Consider the following 27,445-nt stretch of genomic DNA (forward strand, 5'->3'; position numbering starts at 1 on the left):
TAACAATATAAACATTTTAATAAAAACAGGAATAGGTCCGAACTTTCCACAGCTCTTTGAAATTAATGTTACTATAGCCGTAGTGACAGACCAATATTAAGGTCTTGAGGTGCAAAAGATAAGATTTAAAAATCACTGCATGGGGAAGTAATATTCCAGCTGCTAACTCAACCCATTGTTTGAACTGGGCTTTTTTTTTTTAAATAAATTCTACACATATGCAATCTCTCCTTGGTCGCTTAATAGTCTGGGTACTAAAATATATCCTAATAGAATTACTCACTGAAATCTTTTACAGTTAAGATCAAAACAAGGCAGGTTGTTTCATAAAGACCATAATGGTGAATGGGTGCAAGATGAACTAAAAATAGATGAGCCATGGGTATATTTGGTAAAGTCAGGTGCTTATACAACACCTTTTCTTCCGTATCCTAAGATGAATACTCTCCCCTTAGAAAAAGTGCATGTTCCGTTCAGTTGCACTTCCTCTTCATGTCTGTGATGGACTGGTGACCTCGCCCTCACCCAATGTGAGCTGTGATTAGCTCCAGCAGCCACACTAGCCCAGAAACAGTTAAGCCACAGAAGATGAATGAAAGAATAAATGTTCTTCATACCCCCGTGCCAAAAAAAATCATTCTTTCAAAGTCTGAGATTTTGATGTGACTGAGCTCTGTGGTTGAATTTGAAGATTGTAGGAAAGATCTTGTTCTGAAGATATTTGACCTGTTCCTTTTGAGTTCTCAGCTTCTCAAATTCGAAGTAAGGGATCTGTGAGATGAAACAAGAAGGGGGAGGTAGAGATCATCATCGGATTTGTCTTCTGTAAAAGTTTTTTTTTTTTACCTCCACCATTCACATGTCACCATATGGTGACTATCCGTCCTCCTTGAGTTAAAGCTTTTTCACTTTGAATGACTAATAATCTTGCTGATCACTATGAAGTTATAGTGAAGTAGATATTTTCTTGAATTTAAATATGAAAAGGTCATGACTCCATTTAATACAAATAGACATCTGTTCATTTACAGCCCTGGCTGTCACTGGGGCAGTGGGATGGGAAATCAGTGGCCAAAAAAATCCTCACTACATAGATCTTGTTTTGGCATGAAGTAGCAGTCGACCTTTTACTGACGTACCTGCACCACTTCATAGCCCATCCTTCGGAGGTGTCTCCTCTTCGTGGCCTCCTTCCCCAGCAGGTGTTGAGTGTTGCTGCAGAAACGCGATCGACCATCCAAACACAACGCCACTCTGTACGTGGACCAGACGTTAATTAGCCAACTGGTTCACAGTACCACTATTCTCATATATCCTGCTGACGTGCTGCAGAGAATTTACTGTGACTGCACCCGCTAGCCTCGTACCTCCTATATGTGTGATCCCACTGGTAAAGAGGCAGCACGTACCCCTCCTCATCCAGGCATATCTCCACATCTGGACAGGGGAGCGAAACAAAACAACACCGCATCCATGAGGACAACAAGGGGCAGTAATACACAACAAAACACAGAGCTGCTAAGGGAAATGCTTACTCAGCAGGATAAATATGTTCTCTATGTGAGCAAACAGAGATGATATTGATGTTGTCTACCCCAACTGTTTGGGTCAGTGTGGATATTAAATTGCAATTTGCATCATCACATGCATCCTAGCAGTTTACCTATAGTGTATCCGGTGGGAGTAAAGATCTTGGTAGAATAAAACTTCCCCCCCAGCAGGCTTGTGAGTGGCCCTTTCACGTGTCTGTACAGGATACTGTCCATGGGTGTCTCAAAGGCCTGGTCCACAGAGGAGAACGTCTTCACTTGTAGAAAGTGAGGCAGCCTGGGACCCTGTAGAGTAAAAAAAAATAAAAAATAAACATTGAGCAGAATTCATTCCCTCCATTGCAATCATTAGTCTGTAAACACAACTGAAAATCATTGCTTGGGATTACTTTATGTGGCAAAGTAGCGATGTTGATTAGGCAGTAAAAATACTCAAGATGCTCACCCTGTAGTATTTACACTCTAACGAGGTGGAGAGATGGAGCTGTGTCAGCTGTCCCAGTGCCTTGTTGTCGAGTGGTTCCCCTTGTACTGTAGGACAATCAAGAACATTTTTTGAAGACATTGCTGATTAGACATCATGGTGTGAAGCCATGCCTTCGGTGGCATGCCTCTTATGTGTGACACAGTAAAGCAACCATTCAAGAATCATTACATTTCAGTGTACAAAACAATACAAATATCATGAAATCACATCTCACAGCTCGCCTCACTCCTTGCACTGGCTCTACACATACCCTGCAGTCTCTGTAGGAAGTATGGACTGAAGACTTTAACCATGTAGTTGAGCGGGAAGCGTTCCAGGTGTATGCAGGCGTGCAGCACCTCGATCAGGGAGCGAGGCTGGAACTGGGAAAACCTTGTAGATAAAATGCTCTCCAGCTTCTTAAACATCTGGCTGGAGCACTGAAGAGCAGATGTATTAAAACATATGTTTTATTTTTAATGTCATGCTGTTCTTAATGGTAATTTCAATCTGTGGTATAGTGGAGTGTAATGACATTTTAAAATCCATCTTCATCTGCTTATCCGGGGTCGGGCCACGGGGGAAATTTTAAAATAAATAAAACATTTCCTGGACCATCTTGTTGACATGTTGATCAATGCTAATGTATGGATTTTCTTTTAATCACTATCCCACAATTTTCACCATTAATTTGATTATCACTTGGATACAGTCCTCCAAATGCAAATCGTTAAGTAGTAAACATTAAATCAATGCATTATTCATAACAGCTCTTTTTTGTTCAAGGAGCAGATGCTACTCACTCATTCAAATTCTTTGGAGAATGTACAGTACCTGTGGCAGGTAATTCAGTCTCCCCATGGCAACAATCTGTTTAGCTATCTGGAGGGTGGTGTGCCTCTCAGCGTGGCTCACAAAGTTTTCAGCTACGGCTTCAAAGATGGGCTCGGAGCGGCACTTCATCAGCAGACAGTACTCCATGACAGTACTAATCAGCTCCGGATCGCACTCTCCCAGCCTCCCTGACACACACAGTGCAGAACGCTGTCATTCATTGTTGTCAGTCTTATACATCCACAGAGTTGCACACGTGTATTTCTGACTGAATCACACCTGGCAGGTGTTTCTCCATGGCAGCCAGGAGCTCCTCATGATGCTGTCCCAGGATCATCAGTGCAGAGAGCACCTTCATGACATCGTCGTCGCTGAAAGCTTTAAACGCCTGTGATGCTCTGTCACTCAGCCTCAGCAGCAGCGAGGCGGCCTGCGGAACACAATGTTAGCATTCATATTATATCCTCTCTTACAGATGGTGGGATAGATCTAATATCTGTAACTATAGAGCCCCTCCAGTTGAAAATAACAGAGTATGAAGCTGGTGTTGGGGGGCGGTGGTCCTTCCTACCTGACTCTGCTGATACTTCAGCAGCGACTGCAGAATGGAGCTGATTTGACTGGGTTCCAGTCGGTGGACCATCCTCTGCGTGTGTCTGTGCAAAGTGGACAGCATGAGCGCCTGTTGATGGTTGGCAGGATCGTAACACAGAGCCAGCAGAGAGTAGACTGCGACGGCCTCACTGGGGGAGACGGTGTCCTCCTCCACGGCAGCACAGATGTGGCCCAGGATCTCTGACACCAGGACTGACCGGCGGCCTACCAGACCATGAGCCACCTGGGCCAGGTGGCAGAGCTGCACCACGCCCAGTTCCCTGCACTCCCCCATCAGTCTGAGGACCGGAGGGCTGTGGGCTTCCAGGCCCAGTTCAACACATGCTCTGAGTAAAGAGGCCAGTTCCTCTGCCCTGTCAGCGCTGGGGAGGCCTGCAGGCCTGGAGCACAGCTCAGACATCACCCCCCCTTCACACAGAGACAGGATGTGCAGCAGAGCAGGGCCGGACTGCGATCTGCTGTACCGGCTGTATGGGGAGAGGTCAGCAGCTGATCCCGACCTGACAGTCCTTTCTTCAGGTCTCCTGTCAGGGGGGAGCAGCGGGCCGGGGGGAGGGGCCGCACTCACCTGCCGGACCACCGCGGTATCCATCCGCACGCCGTGCAAACAACGCACACCGGCTGAGGCAGAGTCCAGGTTGGGGATCCTCCTGACTGGACTGCTCCGGATCAGAATCCGATGGACAGGGACACATGCGGAGGAGGACCGACAGGCCGCCAGGACACACACACACACAGAGTTGATGGGCTGCATTGTCTGTTTCACAACACAACACAACACAGGTCACTGTCATTATATCGTCTGGCTTTTACACAGCACGAAGAACTTTGTCAAGTCAACAAACGAGCCCAAGAAAACAACAAACACACACGCAAAAGAAAAACAAACAAACATCGAACAACTTTGCAAATACACAAATACACCTCGAACTGACTTTCGAATGAACACAGCGGAATCCCACCGAGATAATCTGGACTGGAAGTGGATGAAACACGATCAGACGGGTCCTGTGTGAAGGACAGCTTACCTTCAGAGGGACAGCACACTCATGAGACACACCAACACGTTACAGAAGCGTCTCCTCCGCTGTTTGGTAACAGCTTGTGTAAGGCTCCATGTGTGTCCGTGTGCTGCCGCCCCGAGGCCACACCGCGCACTGCACCCTGTGTGTGTGTGTGTTTTAGACACACGCGCTCCTCTCCTGCTGCACTCTGATTGGCTGAGCCGAGCAGCGGTCAGTGTCCGCCAGAGAGTCTCAGTGAGGACTGTGCAATCCGGATGTGATCCATGACTCGATCATCTTTATGGAGCATGGAAAGAGCTCACCCTCCAAACTGTGAAAGATGTCATGTAAAGGAAATAATCATTCCCAAATCAAATCGGTCCTCAAAGTAATTTCATTGATAGGATTTTCTCATGTTTTTAATGGTTTAAATGAATGAAAAGGTCTTTATTTTTGATAGGTTCAGTTCAAACTTGAAAACTATTTCCAAGGGTGATCATCATGACCAATATATTCTCATTGTCATTTTGTGTTAATTGTGTGTGTGTGTGTTTGTGTGTCCATTACACATTTATGGTTCATAAAAGTCACGACTGTTTTGTTTCTGTCGTGATTTGTTTCAGAAATTCAAGTCAAGTTTATTCATATAGCACATTATCATAGACATAGGTCATTTAATGTGCTTAACAAAGCATAATAAGACCATATAATGTCCCTGAGAAATCTCTTCAAAATAGGTCTGATTAAAGGGATACAAATATGAGTTTTATGTAATATAAATATAATATAAATTAATCTAAAGTCTTATTTTGGTACAGTAGCTGGTTTCAGCAGTGAAAAGAAAAGTGCCTGAAACTCGTTTCTTTCAGGCACTGAATACGCTGGAGCTATTTAAATGTTGTAGTTTGCAAAGCAACGAAGAGAACTTAATGTAATAATCAACTCTCAAGGATATACAAAATTATCATGTTTCTTGAATGTAAGTGTGGCTTTAGTTCAAGGTCTTTGTGTGTCTAACATGCCAAACCACAGGGTTGGTTGGAGTTTTCATTTGGCCATTTAGACAAAGACGATATTTAATTTTTGTATGTAAGTGTGTGTTGAAAATCTTTAGTGCAGGTAAGTGCCAAATTCCAACCTTCCTCATTTGTTCCCAAACAGAACCACGCAAATGTTTGCAACTAAACTGAAAAGTCTTAAAATTCAATTCACATAATTAAATTAAATTAAATGTAATTCAATTTAATTCAACATTTATTTCAAGTGAAGTCACTCGGCTCTGTGGCATCTGTAAGGTATGTATTACCATTAGCCTTCACAGCTAAGAGTCATTTAATTTGATCTGAGATCATTTCATCAGTGCCTAACTGTAAGCAGTTCCCACAAGATGGTGCCAGACGCAAAGGAACTGAACAGCCTCACAGTTCATGCTGCCCTCAGTCACAGCTGAGCTCAACTCCATCCAAACAATACAGTGACAGAAGAGAAACAATAATATCTGTGTGTCTCAGGCTGTGCCCCGCCATAAATGACAGATAACTGCAACAGAAAACATGAGCAGTAATGAACTGGATTGTGAAGTAGGCTGTTATCTGATACGGAATATGTATGGCCAGGGTTTAATTACAATGCTTGTCTCAGTGTTATTTCCTTGTATTAATTTTTTCATCTTGCCTGGAATCATGGTCACAGTTAATTTAAGCTCCTGCTGTTCAACAAGCACACAAATGTTCCTGATACCTTCTGGTGTGGACTTTCAGAAGGTCGTTATTAAAATGTGCTTCTTTTAAAAGGATTTTACATTACGTCTGTTCTCAGTGTTTTGCTTGTGTGCATGTGTGTGTGTGTGTGTGGCTTGTGAGCCACAGTGTATTAAGGTTGATCCAGAAGTCACCTCCCTCTATCTGATAAGCCATCTGTGTGTGTGTGTGTGTGTGTGTGTGTGTGTGTCTATGACTGTGTGTGTTGCCCATCTGGCTGGTCCCCTCCATCATTTTGCAAACAAGCGGCAACACCACAAGCCCTCTGGACACAAGTTGGACAGAGAAGAAAGAATAAGGATACTGAGGGCTTGAAATGGTGAGCAGGGCAGACTAGATAAGATCTGTTATAATAAAGTTACTGTTCTGCCAGTAATGCTGATGTATCACACTGAATAGTCAGTCTGCCTAATGGAAATATTTACATTTGTGTTGCTGTAGTAGATCTTTAAACAAGCAGAATGACTTCCTTGGGCAAAAATTCACGTTTGTAACCAATGCAAGTTTTGCAGTTAGGTCAACACATTTCATTATCATAGTCATAAAAGAAGTATGAAGTTCATCCTGTACTTCAGGACAGCACACACCTTTTAAATTTGCATTAAACTATTGATTTTAAAAAAGCCATAAAGAAGGAGAACTTTGTGTGCTACTCAGAGAAACTGGCAAAAGGATTGGAAACTTACAAAATGTTATTAACACAGTGGAAACACATGCCAGTACACACATCGATCTATGTACCCACAAACACACAGTGTGTGAGAACAACATCACACCAAGCTTTGGCCAGATCTAATCTAATAATCAAAAGTCCAGCAGTGATGTTATCATTAGTCACAAATGGATGTGACGCATTCAGAGAACACGTCTACTCTGTCCCTGTCTAAATAAAAATTATTGCTGCTAGTGCATGTAAGATGCAGTCCAAGTGGTTAACTTCTGTGGGAAATTAGGAAAGTCTGGTAGTTTTTCATATCGACACTCAAGCACATATTAAACTTAAGAAAAAACTCAATTGCTTATCTGGTATCCTGTCAGTGCTTAAGGACCATACAAAGATTCAGTCCAGATTTGAAAAATGATCAAAACATTTCTTCAACAGGAGTTGATGCCATAACATGTAAAAACTCTGGGTGGGTATCAGCCTGAGTGCAAACTTAAACAGTTATCCTCATTATTTTGTCACAAATTAAAGTAGGCCACTCTGCGGCCTCTGCCAGCATTAATTCATTAACACCTTCTACCCAAGTGCAATAAGAGTAGTTTTCAACATGCTGTTTAAGTGTTCAGTCAATGTCCACAGTGCAATTTATTTTTTTCCACTGTTGTCCGCAGTCAGGTTGATTCTCAACTGTACATATATTCTTACTGCCTCCTTTTGTAAATATATTCATCATTTTTATTTTTTACTTTATCTTTTATCTTTCTTATTTTATAATTGCATTTTGCACCACGGAGTTGTCTTTAAATTTCGTTGTACATTGCGTATGATGACAAAAAAACATTCTAATTCTAATTCAAATCCATAGATTAATTACATACTGTATAATTTGATGTATTACTGCAACATGTAAAAAGTGCTTGAGTTTTTATATATTGCGCAGTTAAATCTATCAAATGCTTTGTATTTTATGAATCAGTATTTTATGAATGTGGGTTTTGTGTGTCCATCATACCCATGTGTTCTCGCACTACATCTTTCTGCACATTTATCACGAGAAACTATCTCTGTCAAATAAATGTTGAGGAATAAAAAGTGAAATATTTGGCTCTGAAATGAAGTGTATAAGACCATACAGCAGTGTAAAACCTGTACAATAATAATAATAATCATAAAAATATTGAAATGTAGCTTATTACATTTCACCCTCTTCTGCCGGGTAAAAATTCAATCAAAGCTATTAGATGCAAAGGAAACTCAGGCACTTTTATGCAGCTAAAATTGATCTTGTAAATTCATCTTGTGAACTAAGCATGTAAGAGTTTCCAGTCTTGTGTTTTGAATTTGGCCTTTTCTTCACAGTTCTACTTTTAAAGCAGTGAAATAATCCCCTAAAAAGAGGTCACAGAAACCCATTTATTAAAACAGTCACATAAAAAACTTGCCAAACTTGAGGGCAAAAACTTGAGGACTATACAAGGCACCATACTTACATGCTTTCCTCTCTACTCTTTGTCTGTGTACAAATATAGCACTGCAGGAGGAGATTCTTGAACAATTCAAATACCTCTGGCAGTTCAACTGACGTAAGTTAGACCTTGCAGAGAAAGTACCTGGTTCACTGGAACCTTCCAGTTTTACCCCTTATCGTCAGCTCTCTGCAGACGCATCATTTATTCTCCCAAACCACTGGTCATCTGGTCGACTCCAAGTTTCTGCAGATTGTTATGATCCAAATATGTGTTCAATTATGATAGGGTCACCGAGCCGCAACCGGGCCAACTGTATGAGAGAGAAAAAGCAGGATATATCCGAGTCGCAGCATATTATGCTATGGTTTTGTTGACAGATTGCAGCCATACTCATTGAGGAGCAGTTGCTTGGAACAGGGGTTACTTTCATTACTTGCTGTAACAAGACCATAATTTTGCATAACTTCGGTTCCTTCCTCTCTGAGAACAGTCCTTTCTGCTTCTGGACATGTAAAATCATGTGGCTGCGAGAGGTATCAATATTTCATAGTACAACCTCTCTCACACTTTAGGTGGGTGTTCTTGTGTGAATGTCTGTGTGTGTGTATGTGTGTGTGTGTGTGTGTGTGCCAGTTATGAAGGAATTTTATGAACATGCCTTTCTCCTGGGGATTCCAGGGATGACTGTGGTTTGTTTTAAAAAGGTTAGGGCCGTCATGTGTTTCTGATTTAGATCTAATTCAAGTTGTCATATAAAATATTAGCTCCAATAGGATTTCTAATCATTTTTGATCATAATCGCCTGGGAATGTGTTTTGCGGACTTTTCGGTGTGGGTGAGGCACTTTTCTATTGAAACAAAGGGGCGCACGTGTGGCATAGAGAAAAGAATGAAAAGGGAAGAGAAAACGGGGGGAATGAGAAACACATCCAGAGATAGGTGGTGCATTCTGGCAGACAGTAGGAATCCATTTCACGCCCAGATGAAAGCAGTGTGAGAAGGGGAATGTGTGTAAAGCGTGTGTATGATAGGTGTGGTGGGACAGGGGTTAGGCCTGTTAGCTTTTCCTGGGTGGAAGAGGGAGGGGGACAACACTTCATAACCTGGACCAGTGCTCTCTCAGTCCAGTCAATGACAGACCCGTGGGAGACCGTGAGTTATTGCAATCAATTGCTTATTTTGTTTTTGTTTTTTTCTCATATTTCCCAATAGCATGACTCAATATACAGAAAAATACAGCTCTCCAGTATCCAAAGTGACAGTGACTTGGCTGAGGAGATCACCAAAGTTATGAAAATCCATCAACTAGGGACCAGGAAATTCTGGATCAAATGCCATTATTGATCAATCCAACAGTGATCAACATATCTCACTGAAAGCCAAATATGTAAACCTCATGGTGATGCTGAGTAGCAAAGTCAAGGGATTCGTTTCCTGGGGACCTTAATTCATGTGCAACATTTCATTACAATCTATCCAGTAGTTGACTGATTTATTTTTGCTCGCTACAATGCACTTAAATGCAATATTCAGGGCATTCTTGAAACTAAATGTTGATCATTTTCTGAAACAAACTTCAATACAGCTCAGAACTATTGCAGTGTAAAATGAAATGTAACTGAAAATGCCCATGCACAAAGTGCTGGAATTGGGGGATGCCAAAAGGACCATGAGGACTACATTAAAAAGATCTGACACATGGGGCATGGCCTGTGAGATCAAGTCCAACTCTTGTCATGTCATGAAGAAACCCCGGTTTCATTCCTGCTATTCTTCTCTCCCTCAACTACACAATATGTTGTGGATCAAAACTAACATCGTAAAGTTTAATGTCATGACTGAAAAATGAACCAGTTGTAGTTCTGGATGACGCTCCCGTATCTATCAGGGCGTTCTCCTGTACAACTCTGATCTAAGTCTGCGCAGATGTCTTATATATGGACAAATCACATATCTTCCCTCTGAGACATGTGAACTCCATGTTAATGACAAGGCTGCTTAAAGTCAACATGGATTCATCAAGAGGGGATCAAGAGGATGGTGGGAAATTAGGAAACCCTGGTTCCAGCTCCGAAGCATCTCCCCTGTTAAGGTGTCTTCAGACAAGAGACTGATTGTCCAACACTGTTGTTGTGAGGCCAAAAGGCTGAAACAAGATAATAAACCCCTTACAGGACCACACTGACAGTTTTTGCCTATTAGACTCAAGTGACTCACAATTTTCTGCCAAGGAAACTTGTACTTTTATTTTCTGATTTAGCACAGTTTAGTTTAGTTTTTTACTCAATTTAGTACAGAAACTGAAATGAAAACTGATCACTGATCCACATGAGCATGAATTCAAGTAAATATTTTGAGCTACCTATTAGCACCATTTCTCTTTTGACTGCTATTTCTTTGCACTACAACATAATCATTCATTCATTCATCTTCTACCGCTTATCTGTTTCCAGGTCACGGGGGGGGGGGTGCTGAAGCCAATCCCAGCTCTCTCTGGGTGAGGGCGGGGTCACCCTGGACAGGTCAGCAGTCCATCACAGGGCCAACACACAGAGACAGACAGAGACCAACAACCACTCACACTCACACTCAGAGACCTACAGACAATTTTGAGTCACCACATGATGTCTTTGGACGGCTGGAGGAAACCCACAAAGGCACGGAGAGAACATGTAAACTCTGTACGGAACCAAACCTACGACCTCCTTTTTGTGGGGAAACCACTATACCGTTGTGCTGCAGAAGTAAGTTAGTAGTACTAGTTAGTAAGTAAGTTAAAGAGTTACACCAAATTTTCTGTTACAGTTGTCTTAAGAATAATACCTTTTTGTTATTAGCAGTAGAGTGCATACATTATACAATGTCAACGTATTACAGCTCTGAACCTAACAGGCACTTTGTGGAGGTCAGTGCAACTCAGTGACCGTGGTGGTGAAGTGTGGAGCTGCTCCCATTTAAGAATCTGAACAATACACATAATGTATAATATGAATCTACTGTATGTGGGCTGATGGCCATCTGGTTAGGGGCTGTGCAGTGTCTCCTCCCAGCAGGCAACTAAAGCTGTGAGCCAAGACCCCAGGCCCAACACCCTGCCGGACTTTGAAATCAGATCTTTATTGTCCATAAAGCCTCAGCCAAGTATGAAGAATCAGCCCTCCCTAACAAAACACACTCATCCAGCAGAGAGGGGGACAAAACGTGTGAGAAATTGGGGGAGAGTGAGACACAGAAACAGGGAAGTGGTGAGGGAAGAAAATGAGGTGAAGGTGGCTGAAAGATGAATGCGGAGAGAGTGCAGCCAGTACATAGTGTGATGTTTACCCTCACAACTATGCTGCAGTTATTTATAGGTTATTGAGATAACTCAATTTTCATAACTTTCTAATTTTGCTACGCTTGGTGCAAGTTGACATACCAGTGCAGCACTCTCTGCACAGTTCAGTTCTCTCTGCTACAACCCAGTAGTATCTTCTGTCAAAGGTTAATGATACGGCATGTTTCATAAAAAATAGTATGGTGTATTGCAGTTTAATACAATAAGGTACAGTACAGTGCAGAGTGGAAACTTTTCTGATTATATTTAAGTAGATTCTTATATTTAACTAATATTTAAGTTAAGTAAGTATTTAAGTAATTTATTTTGTCTGTGGCAAAATATTTTCAGCTGTCAATTATTTCTGCAGTGTAGCAGAGAAGTAAAGTGTGTAGTAAAGTAAAGAGTCTGGGCACACATTAAGGAACAGCAGATACTGCAGACATCTCTTCTGAAGAGTTTACACAATAATAATGGGAATTCAGAAAGGACTCATCTCAAGATAGCAGGAGACTGATTCTCCACATCCCAGAATGGGCTATGAGTGAGGAGGCAAAATTCATCTGGTCGGGTCATCTGAGACAAACACAAAAATCAACAAGCGCCTGGTAGCAACATGAAAGAACCATATTTTAATTTATTTAAGATAGCAGGGCACGGCTATATGCAAAATATAGTCCATCTCAGAAATAAATTTATGTTGAAAGAAATTGTCATGATTTGTATTTTTTGCTCTTGCTCCATAAACAACATGAGCCTCAACAGCTCTTTACTCAGACGTCTAAACATTTCATGCAATGCCAAAGTTATCTTGTTTTTATGCCTTTTCTGAAGTTAGCATGCTAAGCGGCTAACCCAGCCTGTTATGACCCCATATTGTCACTTTTTTATTGTGACTATAGAGTAGCCTCAGATCTTTTCTGAAGAAGTTGTGCTGCTCACAAACACTGACTGCCCTGATCAAGAAAACACGAGCCGCAGCAGAGAAAACTTAAAAATAGCTACTTTAATTATCGGATCACTCCTGATGTCTTCCTCTCTCATTCCTCAGTAATTATTCACAGTTAAGTCTTAGTTCTGCAAATATATGTCCTTACTCTTTCGCAGTATGGACATTTTAGCGACACAACTCTAAGAAAGGGCAATAACAACTTAATATTGATCAAATTACAACAATAATCACAAGCTAATTCTCTGGTATTCCTCAGCATTATTTATATGCAACTGATTTGGATCACTGTCCAATACTTTAGCTACCGTTCATCTGATTAGCAGACAGCCAGGCCCCTCATCCTATCTTTAGCTTCAAGTGGAATTAAAGAGAAGCTGATCACATCTATTGTGGATGGGTCATCTCATGGCATCTCTGATTTTTCATGATCAGCCATCCACACTGAAATGTCAGAGATGACTGTCAGAAAAAATATTAAACTTGTCTTCTATGGTCTTTTGAGAAATGTAACTGAATACACTGAATTGAGACACATGGACAGCGACTCTACCTGTTCTTCCAAGCAAACCGTGAAAGTGACCTCAGATTTTTAAAAAGGTTTTACTGTTTGTGTCTCTCGGTTTATGCTGCCTGGTGAATGTATGAGTTTGGGGGATTGTTTTACAGTAAGACCCTGAATCAATGCAATCACGCAGAAAGGGAGAGCCGTTAGAGCAGCTGTCTTGTGTTATCATTTAGCACATAGTGAAAGTAGTATTGAGGAAACTGAAAGGGGATGTGTTTGGACACGAGGCAGAAACTGGAACAAAAGTCACATTTTAAAATGTAGTATCAGAAATCGTACATATATAATGTGTTGAATAATCCGAGCTGATGTGAAACTCGCTCAGGTTCATATGCTTATGCGGGTTTTCAAGAAATCAAACTATGGCAAAAACATGGAAATGTGCTTGTAGTCTGTGTAAGTTGTCCATCATCCAGGCCATAGTTCTCTGAGAAGGTTGAATCTAGAGGTACTGCACTTCTTCAAGACAAAGAGGCCTCATCAGTTCTTACTGGACTGAGGCCTCTTGCATGTTTCATAAAATGACAAAAGAAAATGATTCTGCCTGTAGTTCACCAGACAGTCTGTCTGTTTTTGAGTAGCACATGATTGTACCTTCCCGTTCGTCTGTTCACGTTTTCAGCTGTATCACCCACTGTGATGCTTTACATTAAATGTGATGCTTCACCTCAAGTAACATTCAACTCTGAACATGTTGTTCATGCTGAAAGGAAACGAATGGTGATAATGTTTGAAGTTTACAGGGAATACATTATAAACTCTATAAGAGTGGAAATTGAAATGTTTTCACATTAAGGACTCCTAAACTGACACAAATCAGATCATCAAACATGAGATAGGATTTTATCCTGATAAGTCGTGTCTGATAAAATATTTTCTTTTAAAAATTTTATTACAGACCAAAGTGTAACACCTTCTGTCATTGCATTACTTGTGAATGTACCGTCCACTAACAGCGAAAATGGAAGGCAAAGCACTGTGTTTTTAGTGGATTAGTTTCAAGTGGTTTCAACCTTTCTATGAGCCACTAACACACAAAAACATTTCAAATGAAGTTTGGATAAACAAATGAAACCTGCCAAGGCATGCCAGACTTTGCTGAGGTTTAGCAAAAGTTACACTTTGAATAAAATATGAGTACTTTTTTTTTTTTTTTTTTGTCTTTGTCAGCCTTTAGTTTGGAGGTTAGAGACAGAGTTGGGTGGAGTGAGGGTTTGTTTAAAGCCACAGATGACCAGATCTAACACAGGTTGGTGCCTTAGTAAAAGGAGGTGAGGGACAACAGGCAGCGGGACTTGACTTGGATGAGCTTGCCTTGTGTTACACTCGTGATTGATTGCATCACTGCAGTGGAACGAAGTCGGGTGTCAGGGCTTTTATGGGCGACTACAGTACAGTGGTGTTGCATTTCAGTGGATATGCCCTTGGCCACGCAGGTGATAATACTACCTCCCTCCCACACACACACACACACACACACACACACACATTGCTTGACTGGCTCTTTATTGGACAGGTGCTAAACTTTGGAGACTTTCGCGCACAGGAGTTGGTAGGAAATAATGCCAGTCCGTTGGCATCATCAGAGAGGTGGAACCTCACCTGGACTGACTTTTATTTCCGGTACACCATAAACACATAGTATGTTCTCAGTGTGTGTGTGTGTGTGTGTGTGTGTGTGTTTACCCCCTCTCCACTCTGAACCCGGTCCTAATTGCACTTTCTTTCTCTCTCCCTCTCTGAGTGACAGCGAGGATTTCGCTGCGCCCGGAGCGACGTCACACGAAGGTGGAAGGAGAGACTGGCGCACATTTCCCTCCCTCCCTCCATCATCCAAAGCAAACAGCTCGGCAGACCTGCCTGCTGCGCCCGGACTCCTCCAGCTACCTGCAGCCGGTGCGCTCCCAAAAGCCGCCCGGCCAAGTTCAGCGGTGCGTCAGTTCGGAGCGCTCAGAGGACGACCGACATAAAAAATAAACAAACAAACAACAACAGCAAATCAGATTAAGCTTTGTTTTTATGAGCAACGCTCTTATTAATCTTTTAAAATCATCTCATTGTTTTTTAAAGAAGGAGCAGAGAGTCAATAACTTCCCTGAAGACCGGAGCGCTGTTCCGCTCTCGGGCAGGACCTCGCCGCTCCGTCGCCTCTTCTCCTCCTCAGACTGCGCTTAAAAAAACGCGAAGAGCAGAGACGGACGGAGCAGGAGGACGATGAAGAGGTTAACCACACCTTTGGAAGCGGACGTCTCTCTGGCAGCCTCTTGACCAGCTTCGCTGCGCATTAAGATGCGCCCGGCGGCGGAGGAGTTGGATGATGAACTTTCTTTTTCTTTTTCTTTTTCTTTTTCTTTTTTTTTTTTTTTTTTTTGCGCTCTCGCTGACAGACAGTTTCCAGTGAGATTGTGCTGAGTCGTCGCCGTGACAAAACAAGGACCTCCTATGCATTTGAGAAATAATCCGACTCGGTGCTGACTGAGCTGAGTCGGGTTTTTAACTTTGCAGGGGTAAATCTCGTTGAGGATTTGCAGCGTTCAAAATGACGGTTCGTCTATCGCGGATTCAGCTGGCCCTGTTTTTTATCCTGCTCTGTCCGGTCAACATCATCGGACTCTGGTGGTAAGTGATGTGCATTCACCACGTGTTTTATGTGTCTGTATTTCTTGTGAACCTAGGGCAGTTTTTTTTTTTGCATAAACATGGGGAGTAATCGTGTTTCCTACAGTAATCTGCAGCACCAGGGTCCCATTGGTTTACCGGCTTTTCACCTATATTCACGCTGATTCACACTGGCCCCGATATATCTCCAGAGTTTGATGCAAAGACACCTATGCTGATGATGAGGATCATCATCATAACTTAGTAAATGCTAAACCAACAGTAGGATGTGAAAGATGAGCTACCAGAGAAACGAGACACACGAGTGCATATTGCTGAGTTGTCTAAATTTGGAAGTATTGCACCTTTCGCTGATATACGCATAAAACAAAATTACCTTAGAATTGATAAGCAGCAAATTCCGTGAAAACCTAACACCATGGAAAAGTGGATGGTGACTGGGCAAGGTAACGAAAGGTCAGCGGACAATTCATTTAGCTGCATCTTTTCTAGGGGGTAAGGTGTTGGGAGAGACCAAGGCTGAAGTGGGACAGAGGAAAAAGACGGAGTAGAGGGAGGTGAGAGAGGTGTCTCTTGTTCATTGCCTGCAGAAATACAAAGAGAAGGAGAAAAATGGTGGAGGTCGTGGAGGTGTGTGTGTGTGTGGGTGGGTGTCTGTGGGTGGGTGGGTGGGTGGGGGGGTAGAGTAAGGAATGTCAGGTGGCCCTCTAGGCACAGTGGATATGTCATCATAAAACAATCCATATAGGCTCAGCTCTGCAAGGTGTGTGACAGTTGGACAGACAGACAGACAACCCCCCCTGCAGATCTGCTGATAACAGTCTCTGTCTGTCTGTCTGTCTGTCCGTCTGTCTGTCTTTGTGTTGTTTTGTGTGCACTGTTTCATTAGACAACATCCAATCATCCAGTGTTTCATCTCGCTCTCTCTCCGTCTATCTCTCTCTCTCTCTCAGACACACACACACACTTTTCTGCAAAGTAGCAGTGTTTGAATGTGAAGCTTTGTGTTTTTTTTTTGTTTTTTTTTTTTTTTTCTTTGCAGCGAATCCTCCCACTATTCATTCACAGCCCAGTCAAGGTCAATGTGGGATGTAGTGTCACAGAGGCTGTGTAAGTGGACTGTATGTCCTTGTATGCCTGGTAGATGGACTGGCAGCTTTAGAGGATGTGTCTCCACATCTGTTAGGATACAGATGCAGAGGGACGGACAGCCGAGTTACTGTGCTGGTTAAACCCTCTGCACTTGATATTGACATCTTTACAGTAAGCCAAGTCTGTTGTCATCCCGTATTGCTCTCTCATTTCTCTTTCCTCACAAACAGAACAAGGCGAATTGGCACTTCACGCATCAAATCACAAATTTGTAATCAGAAAATTTCTGACATTAAGTGAAGTGTGTGATCAAATTTTGTCATTTAAATGAATAAATAGAGAGATTGATTTAATTATCTCCCTAACTTTACTGCTGTACAATTTCCAAACTGCCATCATTTTCCAAAACTTCTTTTTCCCATCCACACAAAATGCATGGCTGTAATTTTAATATATATCCACCCTACAGTGTTTTTGAAATGCTTCAGTATGAATACTGTGGCTAATGAGGCAAACTGGAAAGAAAAAGAATGCATTTGTACTATGTAGGTGTCCTAGTATGGACACACTAAATCAGATTAACCAGAGGGTGCCGATCTGTTACCGCGCTGTGCTTTGACCCAGCTGTGGAGGGAAAGAGGGGAAAAACAATGTCCCTGGAGGGATATGTTATTTATTACACTGCCTTCAAACACTTGGTTTACTTGAGCTAAATCTGTTGAAATCATGTCAGGGATTTGAGCAATTCAAATTATAATGCAAGATTTTAAAAATGTTATATATTAAGTGTAATAAGAACCTTTATCAATCATTCCACCATAATCTGTGGTGTGCTTTAATGCTCTCAGAGCAATCTTTTCATATTTTAGGGCTTCATTTACAGAGAGGGGCAGTCTAGTTAGTGCTGTTGCCTCACAGTAAGAAGGTTGCAGGTTCAATTCCCGGGCTTTAGGCCTTTCTGTGTGGAGCTTACATGTTCTCTCCGTGCCTGTGTGGGTTTCCTCCCACCATCCAAAGACATCATGTTTGGGTTAAATGCTGACTCTAAAGTGTCTGTAGGTCTGAGTGAGTGTGAGTGGTTGTTGGTTTCTGTGTGTTGGTCCTGTGATGGACTGATGACCTGTCCAGGGTGACCCCGCCCTCACCCAGAGTGAGCTGGGATTTGTTCCAGCACCCCCCGTGACAGGGAAAGAGGTAGAAGATGAACGAATGAATGAATTTACAGAGAGATCTTAACTTCTTACCTGATGTCTCCCATTTCTGTAAGGTTTGTGTCACTGTCCCACACAGAACTCATGACATTTATTTGAAATAAAGCTGCAGTGGATGAAGCACATCGACACCTGCTTCCTTTTTATCCCCAATGACATACTTTGTCATCTCGTTTCACTCACTCACTCGTTTGCTGGCCCGCTTACTCACTCACTCGCACAGACACGCGATACGCATATATTCATACACAGACTCACACACTGACACACTCACACACATACACAGTGCCCAACTGTGGTGCAGCTAGGGCGAAGCCACACCTGTGGGTCGCTCCCAAGCCTGCCAGGACAATGATGCTCTCTGTTGAAAGCTGCTGGACATACCATCATACATCTCCCTTTCTCAGACTCAAGCTCCTCTTGAATGGCTCTATCTCTGCCTGTCTTTAGCCATACTTGTCTTTTGAAGGAAAATACCTATCATATAGATAGGTTGTCGCTGAAGGAAGAGAGTGCTGCAGGGAGAGACAGACAGTGGCAGAGATGAAATGCTGTGAGATAGCTGTCCTTTCAGAGCCTCTGCTGATTAGAGCGCTCTAATCATTTGGCCTGAGAGCAGAGAGCACGACTCAGAGACTCAGAGAAGTGAGGAATGCCTTTGCTCTCTTATACTGGTTTTGACTGCAGTGCTTAGCAGGGCCAGCTTCGGTTAGTGTGTTTGCATGTATGTGTGTGTGAGTGCACCTGTGGGCCTGTGGCACGCTCCAGGCAGGCCGACCGCCAAACTGGGGCTATGACACACACAGTGGGTTTGTAAGTGTGGTGTGTGTGTTGAAGTTGTCCCCTTTGTGTGTTTATGTGAACGTCATTACAAATATACATCTTGAAGCAGTGGATCCTGGTTAATCTATTTAACATACACTCAGAGATGTAAAAATGTCCTCATTCAGTCATATGGGAACATATTTGTACACACACACACACTACATAAGCAGAACTGCCACCATTACCAGAGGAGGGTTTCATTGGAAAAGATCTTATCTTGTCCCCTCCACTCCTAGTCTGAAAAGCTAGATGTCTAATCAGGACCAGGGAGATTGGTATAGATAAAGATTAGATGATGATGTGGGTTTGGCATCAAGAAGAGAACTGAATTAACAATGTTTATGTGTGTATGTGGTTATGTGTGTGTCTGCAGTTGTGCACAAGCATGCATTTCTGTAGACATTCCTGGTGCCGTGTTTTCCAGTGCCTGAAATATATACACAGCAGAGAACGAAATAGTCCACGAAAATGTTGAAATGTCTTTGTAACCGGAGAACGAGTTGGCACAAAATGTAACGCTGCACTCTAAAGGAGATTTAACTTTACCTTTCAGTGTCATGGATCTGGTTGCCCTACAGAGCTGCAATGCATAAAGCTGTCATCATCCTGACTGCAACTGTGAGCAAGGAAGATTTCCCACAAAAAAAAAAATGGGCAAATTTTATCATTCTGACAGCCGTTTGCGTCCATGTGTGAAAAATGACTGAAACTGTAAATGTGTTGTTAGCACAATAACGTTGCTCATAGAAATTTAAAAATGCTGGAATTTTGTTCATTGGTTTAATCAGATGCATCAAAATACGAACATAGATATATGCGCCATTAATTAATAATCAAGTTACCATTATCTGGAATGAAATGACATCTTCGCTTTTATCCACTAAAACACAGTCATCACTTGAAAAAAATAGCTTTTTGTAGCTAGAATATCACAAACAATTGTGGTGTTTGCTTTGAGAATTCATGTTCAAAAAAACTGCAATAAAAAAAAATGCTTTGCTTGCTATAAATTACATTGACTGACCTATTCTGAGGAAAATTTATTTAGTTCCTCGAATGACGCTGCTCCTCTTAGTCACACATCTTCTAATGTAGCTCGCATGTAGGGCTTGTTTTGCACCCCTCTGATGCTGCATGTTGTTTTTGGAGAGTGCTTTTGATTGTCGAAGTGGTCTGCTCTGCCGTTGCCGTTTTGGAAGTGACTGACTCCACCTAAATCCTAGCTCTAATCCCAAAACAGGAAAACAAGTGCTGTTGGTGTGGAGTTGAGACTTCTCCGCATGCCTGCTTCGAGTCTGTGACCAGCGTATGTTCATTTGGTGCTGTCAGCGTAGCTGGGTGAGTGGGTGTCCTCCTGGCAGACTAATACAAGGCTAATTTATTTGCCGACTCTTTAGTTAGTCAACAAGATAATAATCCATGTGTGGTGAGCTTAGATTCTGATACCTGATAATTAGTGGTAGCATGTAGACACTCAAATTCTGTTACTCAGTTAACCACTACAAGGGGGAAATTATCTGCAGAGACTAACACTGCATTATCTACCTGGCTGTAAACATGTTTATTTCGTTTTAATGTGGGAACCCTGATTTTGGTGCCAGCTTCAAATGGGCATTCCAGAAACGGCACAGTTTGGCATTTTAATGTTGGCCTTTTAGTTGCAGACAGTAGTTTCGGTATTCTATATCCCCATGCTTGGCTTCAGAGGTGGTACATCCATGCACCCTTAAACCTCCTTGTCATCAGTGTGTATTTGTTCTTTAACAGTTTTCGTCTTTTGGCTGTCTGGCCTGTTGGGTGTGCCACTGTTGTTACAGCAGAACAAACTTTGGATGTTTTTCCTGTTATGAAATAGGTTTACTAGTGTTGGTTTCCTGCTGGTCACACTTTATTGCTACTGTTTAAATTTGGTGCATTACAAATTATGCATTGAAGCCTTTTATTTTTACAGATTTCAATGTTCTCAATTCCTCTGTTTTATGAAAAAATAAATAAAATAAAAACTACATGGCATGTTTAAACATGTCATAGACTGCAGTATCAGGAGAGCTGAAAAGCTGCTGTTGATGGTGTTTAGACCCTCTGACACTGCCAGGTCAGAGATGCTGAAGACCAGGCCTGGTTCTGGGCAAAATACTGCCCCACTAATGCCAAATATTCTCCTTCATTGAAAAAACCTAAGTAAAGAGCATTTTATGGTTTAATAATGTCTAAAATAATAATAAAAAGAAAAAAAAAACTGTATAAATGCAGCATTAATGATGATGGTTTAGTGTAGCGTTAGATAAAAACATGAAACAATCATATAATGTTGATTGCTTCATGTCAAACACTCATATTAGCAATTGTCATAGGTGAAAAACCATCTGAACTAGTCTGGAACACCAGCTGAGAACATTCTAAATTTTTTCCCATCCATTTTCAAAATTAGTTTGGAACTGCACATATTACATATTTTGACTTATATCCCCACTTCTTTATCAGCCTGCTTATCTCTTTGTATCTCCTCCTTATCTCATATTTAACCCCCCCCAACATTTTTCCCACCTCTGCTTTGCTGTTTTAACTTGATCCTTTTTCTTTTTCCTTTTTCAATTTCACTCTGGCGTCTCAGAGTAGCGCTTGTCGTGACTGTCTTCATCTCCAACATACTTGAGGGATTAAGGAGGGATGAAATTCACTCATTTGTGGGCGGAGGGGAGGGATGAAAAGGGCCCTGTACAGTACAGCACTTCATCTATGGTGCTGTGCGATCATTTACGAAACCTGAAGTCGGACAAATGTCTGATCTCTTTCTGACCCACCTCAGGGCCCATAGAACACCAAATAAGGTGTCTATTCTTAATATCTTCCATTTTTTTCTCTCAATTTGCAAAATTTGCTATGAAAATCAGTCTGCCCAAAACTTTTATTTATTTATTTTTTTTTTCAAAACAAATGTAAAAGCATTAAGATTAGGATCTCACATTTTTTAAGCAGTAAAAGCAGCCACAAGGTAAAGCTTTAGTTCAGGATTGGACCATCTGCTACAGCATTGATAGTGCTTTTGATTTGGTTATTTTCGTTACTTGTTTTATCTCTCCCTGTATGACCCTGTGAATGCTTTGGGATTTTGTCATTATCGAGAACTATTCATTCGAGAAAGAGTTTCCTTAAAGCCCTTGATAATATCACTGGCTGCACATCCTTGTTGGTGCGTTGTGTTATCTGTTATCTGTTCAGGAGCAGTTCCATAAATGACTGACTGGGGAACAGTGGAACTTTGCATGGGAAGGATCTGATTACTGTCTGACTTTGAAGTTTCCTCTCACGGCCGTATGCAGGCTTCTATCTGTGTGCAGGTTTGCATTGTAGCAAGTGCACCTGCTTGGATAAATGTGCATGTGTGTCTGTGCGATATCTGAGCTGTAAGACAGCAGTAGAGTCACAACACTCATTCAAATAGTTTCACCTTCATTGAGGCTGCAGAGGCTGACAAATTAAGACTGGCCATGTCCTGCAGGATGTGAACTCAACAGCAGTACACCGTTTACACAACAGAACACATTAGAACAAAAAGAGCAAGAGTAAACAGTATAGTACTATGTAGACAACTCTGCTGTGACATAAATGCATTCTGGTCCGTTTCTTAGTCATTAAAAGTTGTTTTTAACACTCCCTGTCCCTGGCTGTCTTCACGTCTGTAATTTTTTGAGTTAATGATAAATTATCCTGTATTTTAAACCTCCTTTCTTTAATGTTTTACTGCTCCAAACAAGGACAAGAATGCTGGGTACCTACAACCATCCTGTTATCCACTTAACACACCCCAAATTTGGATACGTCTCCAGTGATTTTTCCACCTGAGCTCCCTTCCAGATTAATTCACCCTTTGCCATTCTTTTCATCGTGCCCAAACCTCCAAACCTCTATTTAAGACAGCTCATCGCAGATTAACACAAAGCTGTCAACCAACATTAAGTGATGATTCAGGCTGAGAATGTCAGCTGAGGTGAGGAGGAAAATCATGCGACTCTTAAAAGAAACCCAAAAGCAATTAGTAAATACAAGTTATAGTGATACAGCATTTTACGGATAGGTTTGCATGTTGTTGTAGAGCACAATAGAGGGTGAGTTAATGCCTGAGGAGAAACATTACAAAGAAACATTACATTACAAAGAGTTTATTACTAAGTGCATAACTTCATAAAATTGGATTAACAAATACTAATAGATCTGCTCTTCCATTAGATTTTCAATCTTGCTGGACGTCTTTCACCAGGCCTTCTTGCAGTATTTTATTTTGTGCTTAAAAAGAGCAAAAGGAAACTTTCTCTGCGCGACACGCCGTCTAACCGTCTCTGTCTTTCACTTCCACACTCTCTTTTTCTTTCCTGACAGCAATACAGGATTCAGAACAAAACTCCATCCAGTACATTCACTCCTTTTACAACTCTACACCTCCCATTATAAAAACCAGGCTGGCTTTTGTGAGCTGCTGACAGAGTTGGCTTTTGTGAGCTGCCCCTGGCGTACGCACACACACACACACACACACACAGGCAAAACACATTAATTTTCTTTCTCACATTCAGAAAAAAAAAGTAATCACCTCAACATTCATAAACAAATACACTGCCATGCACGAACGTCAGTTTAAGTGTCTATGTATGGCAGATGTGTGCAAACATACACAGACACACACGCACCCTTCACTTCATGGTGGTAGTGGGTAGATAATAAGCAGTTGTTGAGAGGGAGTGAGTGTTGATAAGTATCATACATATACCTGGTAATTAACACTTACGGACAATCTGTATGATCTAATAATGTATGACTGCCACACACATACAGTACACTCTTAAAGAAAGACACATGCACACACTGCACACAAGGAACACCTGTACGGATGAATAAAGTATTGTTTCCATAGCAATATTTTCATACACTCAGTAATCACAGAACAAATCCAACAGTGGATGTCACCGGAGTGTGGATACAGATATGTGTGTGTGCCTGTGCAGCATATGCATGATGTCCAAGTGTGCTCATGTGCAATTGTATTTTTCTATATTTTTTCCTGTAATTTCCAGGTTGTCACATTATACTCTGTTTATCCTGATGGATGATGTACTGTAGGGTGACTCCTAATCTTCTTACAGAAGAATGAATAATGAAAAGTTGAAGGAAACCACATCTGTGATCTATGAAGCCATGGTCATTTCTGTAAGGTACCTGGCGGTAACAGTATGTGTTTGGATTTGGCTCTTACTTATCTTACTCCATGCTGTTATTCAGTGAACACAAGATTCACAATAAATCATGTTTTCATTCAGTCATGTGTTGACAGGTCGGTCTGTCATGGTATATATTAGAATAAAAATAGTTTGGTTTTCAAAAGCTTCATCAACTCTGGAAGGGAGTGTACAAGGATGAACGTTTGTGTGTGTGTGTGTATGTGTCATAGTCTATATCACCCTGCCAGAGGAGGACATGGGCAAGAGTGTTTGTTCTGCTTCTTAAAACAAACTCTTGAAACAGATGAATGATATCAGGGAGGGCAATTAACAGGCAGAAGGTTGAACGAGGTAGTCCTTTACTCTCTCTCCCTTCCACTAAACCCATCTGACTCCTATTTCTTGGGAAAAGTTATGGATCAGTTATGAACCCAAAATCCCCGAATCTCAGCAGATGTCATGGAGTAAATGAAAGGGAGAATGAGAAACAGGGATTGAATGTACACAGAGTTAACATCACACAGAGTATTAGTAGCTGATAGCTAAAGCAAGAAGTGGAGGGAAAGAATGGAAATAAAGTGACTTTACTGTTATACCAATGAAGTGGCCACAGAAACTGGCAAGTTATAGAGCCAAACCTCTCTTTCCCATTACGAGTTAGAATAAACTATTTATCTATATTATATACACTCATCTGTCAAAGCTATTGAGGAGGTCCACACACTGCATTAATCAAATGCAATATATGTGTGTATACTCTACACTTTAATGTTTTAAATGTTTGAACTACGTGAGCATGCTTGATTTATCTTGCTGCAAATGTAAATTAGAATATTTTTTTTTCTTCCTCGCTGTAATATATATTTAGTTTCATTTTGATGGTTTTACTCCGGGAAGGTCTTAAGAAGGGCTGATTCGAGGAGAATGTGTGGTTTCAGCATTGAAGTCCTCAACTGCTGCAAAATTCTCCAGAGAAGCTGTATCATCTGGAAATCTAGAAAGTCTGCCCTCTGGTTCACCAAAATCAACTTAGCATTAAGATCAACTGTAAACGGGCTGTCTGTTAAGAGACTTCCAACTGTGTGACTTCCAACTTTGTGAGGACCACACACTTCTTCTAAGCGTAGTCCAATACCAAAATACAGACTGTGAGTGTGACGTCAGGAGATGCCTCTGGGAAACTCTGTGCTCTCTTGTCTCACATGTGCCTATTCAAGAGGCACATTGTCGCCACGGCTGAGATGTGGTGGGCAGAGTTGGCAGGCGTTGCAGCCGCAGAGAGAAACTTAGTTTGCATTTGGTTTGTGGCTGCTGATGAGCGCAGCCACATTGTTTACTGTGTGATTCACTTAACAGGTGTTGCCCAAAAAGAAGAGGGTGGTTAAATTTCGGATTTTGTCATGTGACTCGGAAATTGTTGTCTCCCCTAACGTTGTTTTAAACTTTTTGCAGGGCGGTGGGCAGTCCGCTGGTTATGGACCCTAACAGTATCTGCAGGAAGGCAAAGCGTCTGGCAGGGAAGCAGGCTGAGCTGTGCCAGACTCAGCCAGAGATTGTCAGTGAAGTTGCCAAAGGAGCCAGGCTGGGTGTCCGGGAGTGCCAGTACCAGTTCAGATACCGTCGGTGGAACTGCACCAGCCACAACAAGTATTTTGGCAAAATATTGCAGCAAGGTGAGTAATGGAGGAGGGACCTGTGCAGTATGGATTGGATTTGTGTCATTTTGCTCATCTGCTCTTTTCCTCCATTATGATGTACGCTGTGCCTTTTATATGGCCTCTTGCGCAATAATTCAACATTTTGGAAAATGCATGTAATGCATGTATCTTGCATATAATTCAATGAGGATATAAATTAGTCACTCCTCTGCCCACTCCACTCTACTGTATATAAAGAGCCATTAGTGATTTAGTAAGTTCAGAATAAAGACAGGAAATGGAAACATCTAGTCTGGTAGCAAAATCCACTCACTCACCATGTTATATATCATATGTTGAATCTGTGTAAAATTAGAAGAAGAAATATGATAATTTGTGGTGTTACAGGGGTTTATGTGCCGGACAGTTTCTTGGATGTGCGCAATGATTTCCAGGCTGACTGTGTTTTTTATTCATATATTTGGTATTTCATTTCGCTCATATATTTTACACAGGTATGAGTTGACTAAATAACCGTTCGCTGAGATGATGTTCCATCAAACAAATCAGAGCTGTCATGGAATTTGGATTTATTCTTGAATTCCATAATCATCTTTATTTTGCATAGGATTTTGACTGCTTGCATAAAAAAACAAACAAACAAACAAACAAACAAACTTTTTTCGCTCATGAGTTCCTTAGGATCTAAATCCATGACCTCATGACCGCAGCCGGCGGCCTTACATCAAGATGGCAGCACTACAGACAAGGGCAGCTGTTGTTTTTTAGACCAGACATATTCACACTTGACTGACTCTCCTCTTCATCAGATTGGGCACGCATGAAGTGATCAGCTAAGATTGCCTGTTCTTTTAAGATCTCTCTGAAGATCTTTTGACATCTTCCTCCAGCTCCTTTGAAGTCTGTAATATAACTGATGTTGGGTCAGTGCAAGGTCTTCTGCAATTACTGTTTGGCTTTTCTTTTATATGATTAAATTCATAGAGACCTGTCTGTCTCTTCTTTGACTCATAATACAGAGGACCTTTATCTGTGTGTTTAGCCAACTAACAGGCTGCAGCCCATATTAATACACAACAACAAATGTGTCAGACATGTATTAAACCCATTCTGAGTCACTGTGGGAGGATGGGTGTGTTGAAATTTTGTCATTGCCCTCACAAGGAAGTGGCACATGGAATTATGATTTAAATAATTTTCCATGATGTAACAGGCTGATTGTTGTTGGGTTGGGTTTTTTTTTTCATATTCTGCTTAATTAATTTTTTTACAGCTGTCAAAAAGTACAACGCTATTACAGGCTTCTTGCATTGAAAATAATAAAAATGAAGAACGACTTTGTAACCATGTAGGTAAGAATATAAATGTCACTTTCTGCCCTAATCAAAAAATGCACATTTCCAGATACAGCACTAATGTGTTCCGAAATTTCAAACCTGTTCAGAAAACAAATATCACATACTGAGGTGACTCAGTCATTTCTTGATACCAAAAATGCATTTTTACTGAGAATCCTTTACTCCTGAATCATATAATTAAATAATGAAAGACTGCTTTTGAGCACATCATCTACACTAATGAGGACAGTTTTCCTTTCCACCATCAAAAAAGATAAAATTCTTTGTCAGG

At 41.5% G+C, this 27,445-nt stretch overlaps 2 protein-coding genes across 2 annotated transcripts in view; one reads left to right on the forward strand and one right to left on the reverse strand.

Annotated features, from left to right (window-relative positions):
- Nucleotides 1-15,240, reverse strand: LOC115035168 (FAST kinase domain-containing protein 3, mitochondrial-like). Its single transcript, XM_029492882.1, has 11 exons — nucleotides 14,882-15,240; nucleotides 4,494-4,800; nucleotides 3,422-4,222; nucleotides 3,130-3,280; nucleotides 2,851-3,038; nucleotides 2,288-2,456; nucleotides 1,996-2,081; nucleotides 1,664-1,835; nucleotides 1,368-1,437; nucleotides 1,140-1,254; nucleotides 1-771 (listed from the first exon to the last, which is right to left on the reverse strand). The coding sequence occupies exons 3-11, from the start codon at nucleotides 4,217-4,219 to the stop codon at nucleotides 643-645; spliced, it is 1,878 nt and encodes a 625-aa protein (XP_029348742.1). The 5' UTR covers nucleotides 4,220-4,222; nucleotides 4,494-4,800; nucleotides 14,882-15,240; the 3' UTR covers nucleotides 1-642.
- The window catches only part of wnt6b (wingless-type MMTV integration site family, member 6b), a 22,737-nt gene continuing 10,150 nt past the window's right edge, over nucleotides 14,859-27,445 (forward strand). Inside the window, 2 exon segments of the mRNA XM_029492883.1 lie at nucleotides 14,859-15,814; nucleotides 25,611-25,831. Coding sequence (XP_029348743.1) covers nucleotides 15,735-15,814; nucleotides 25,611-25,831 — 301 coding nt within the window. The 5' untranslated portion in view covers nucleotides 14,859-15,734.

Source organism: Echeneis naucrates, chromosome 21, assembly GCF_900963305.1.
Source record: "Echeneis naucrates chromosome 21, fEcheNa1.1, whole genome shotgun sequence".
Taxonomy (NCBI): domain Eukaryota; kingdom Metazoa; phylum Chordata; class Actinopteri; order Carangiformes; family Echeneidae; genus Echeneis; species Echeneis naucrates.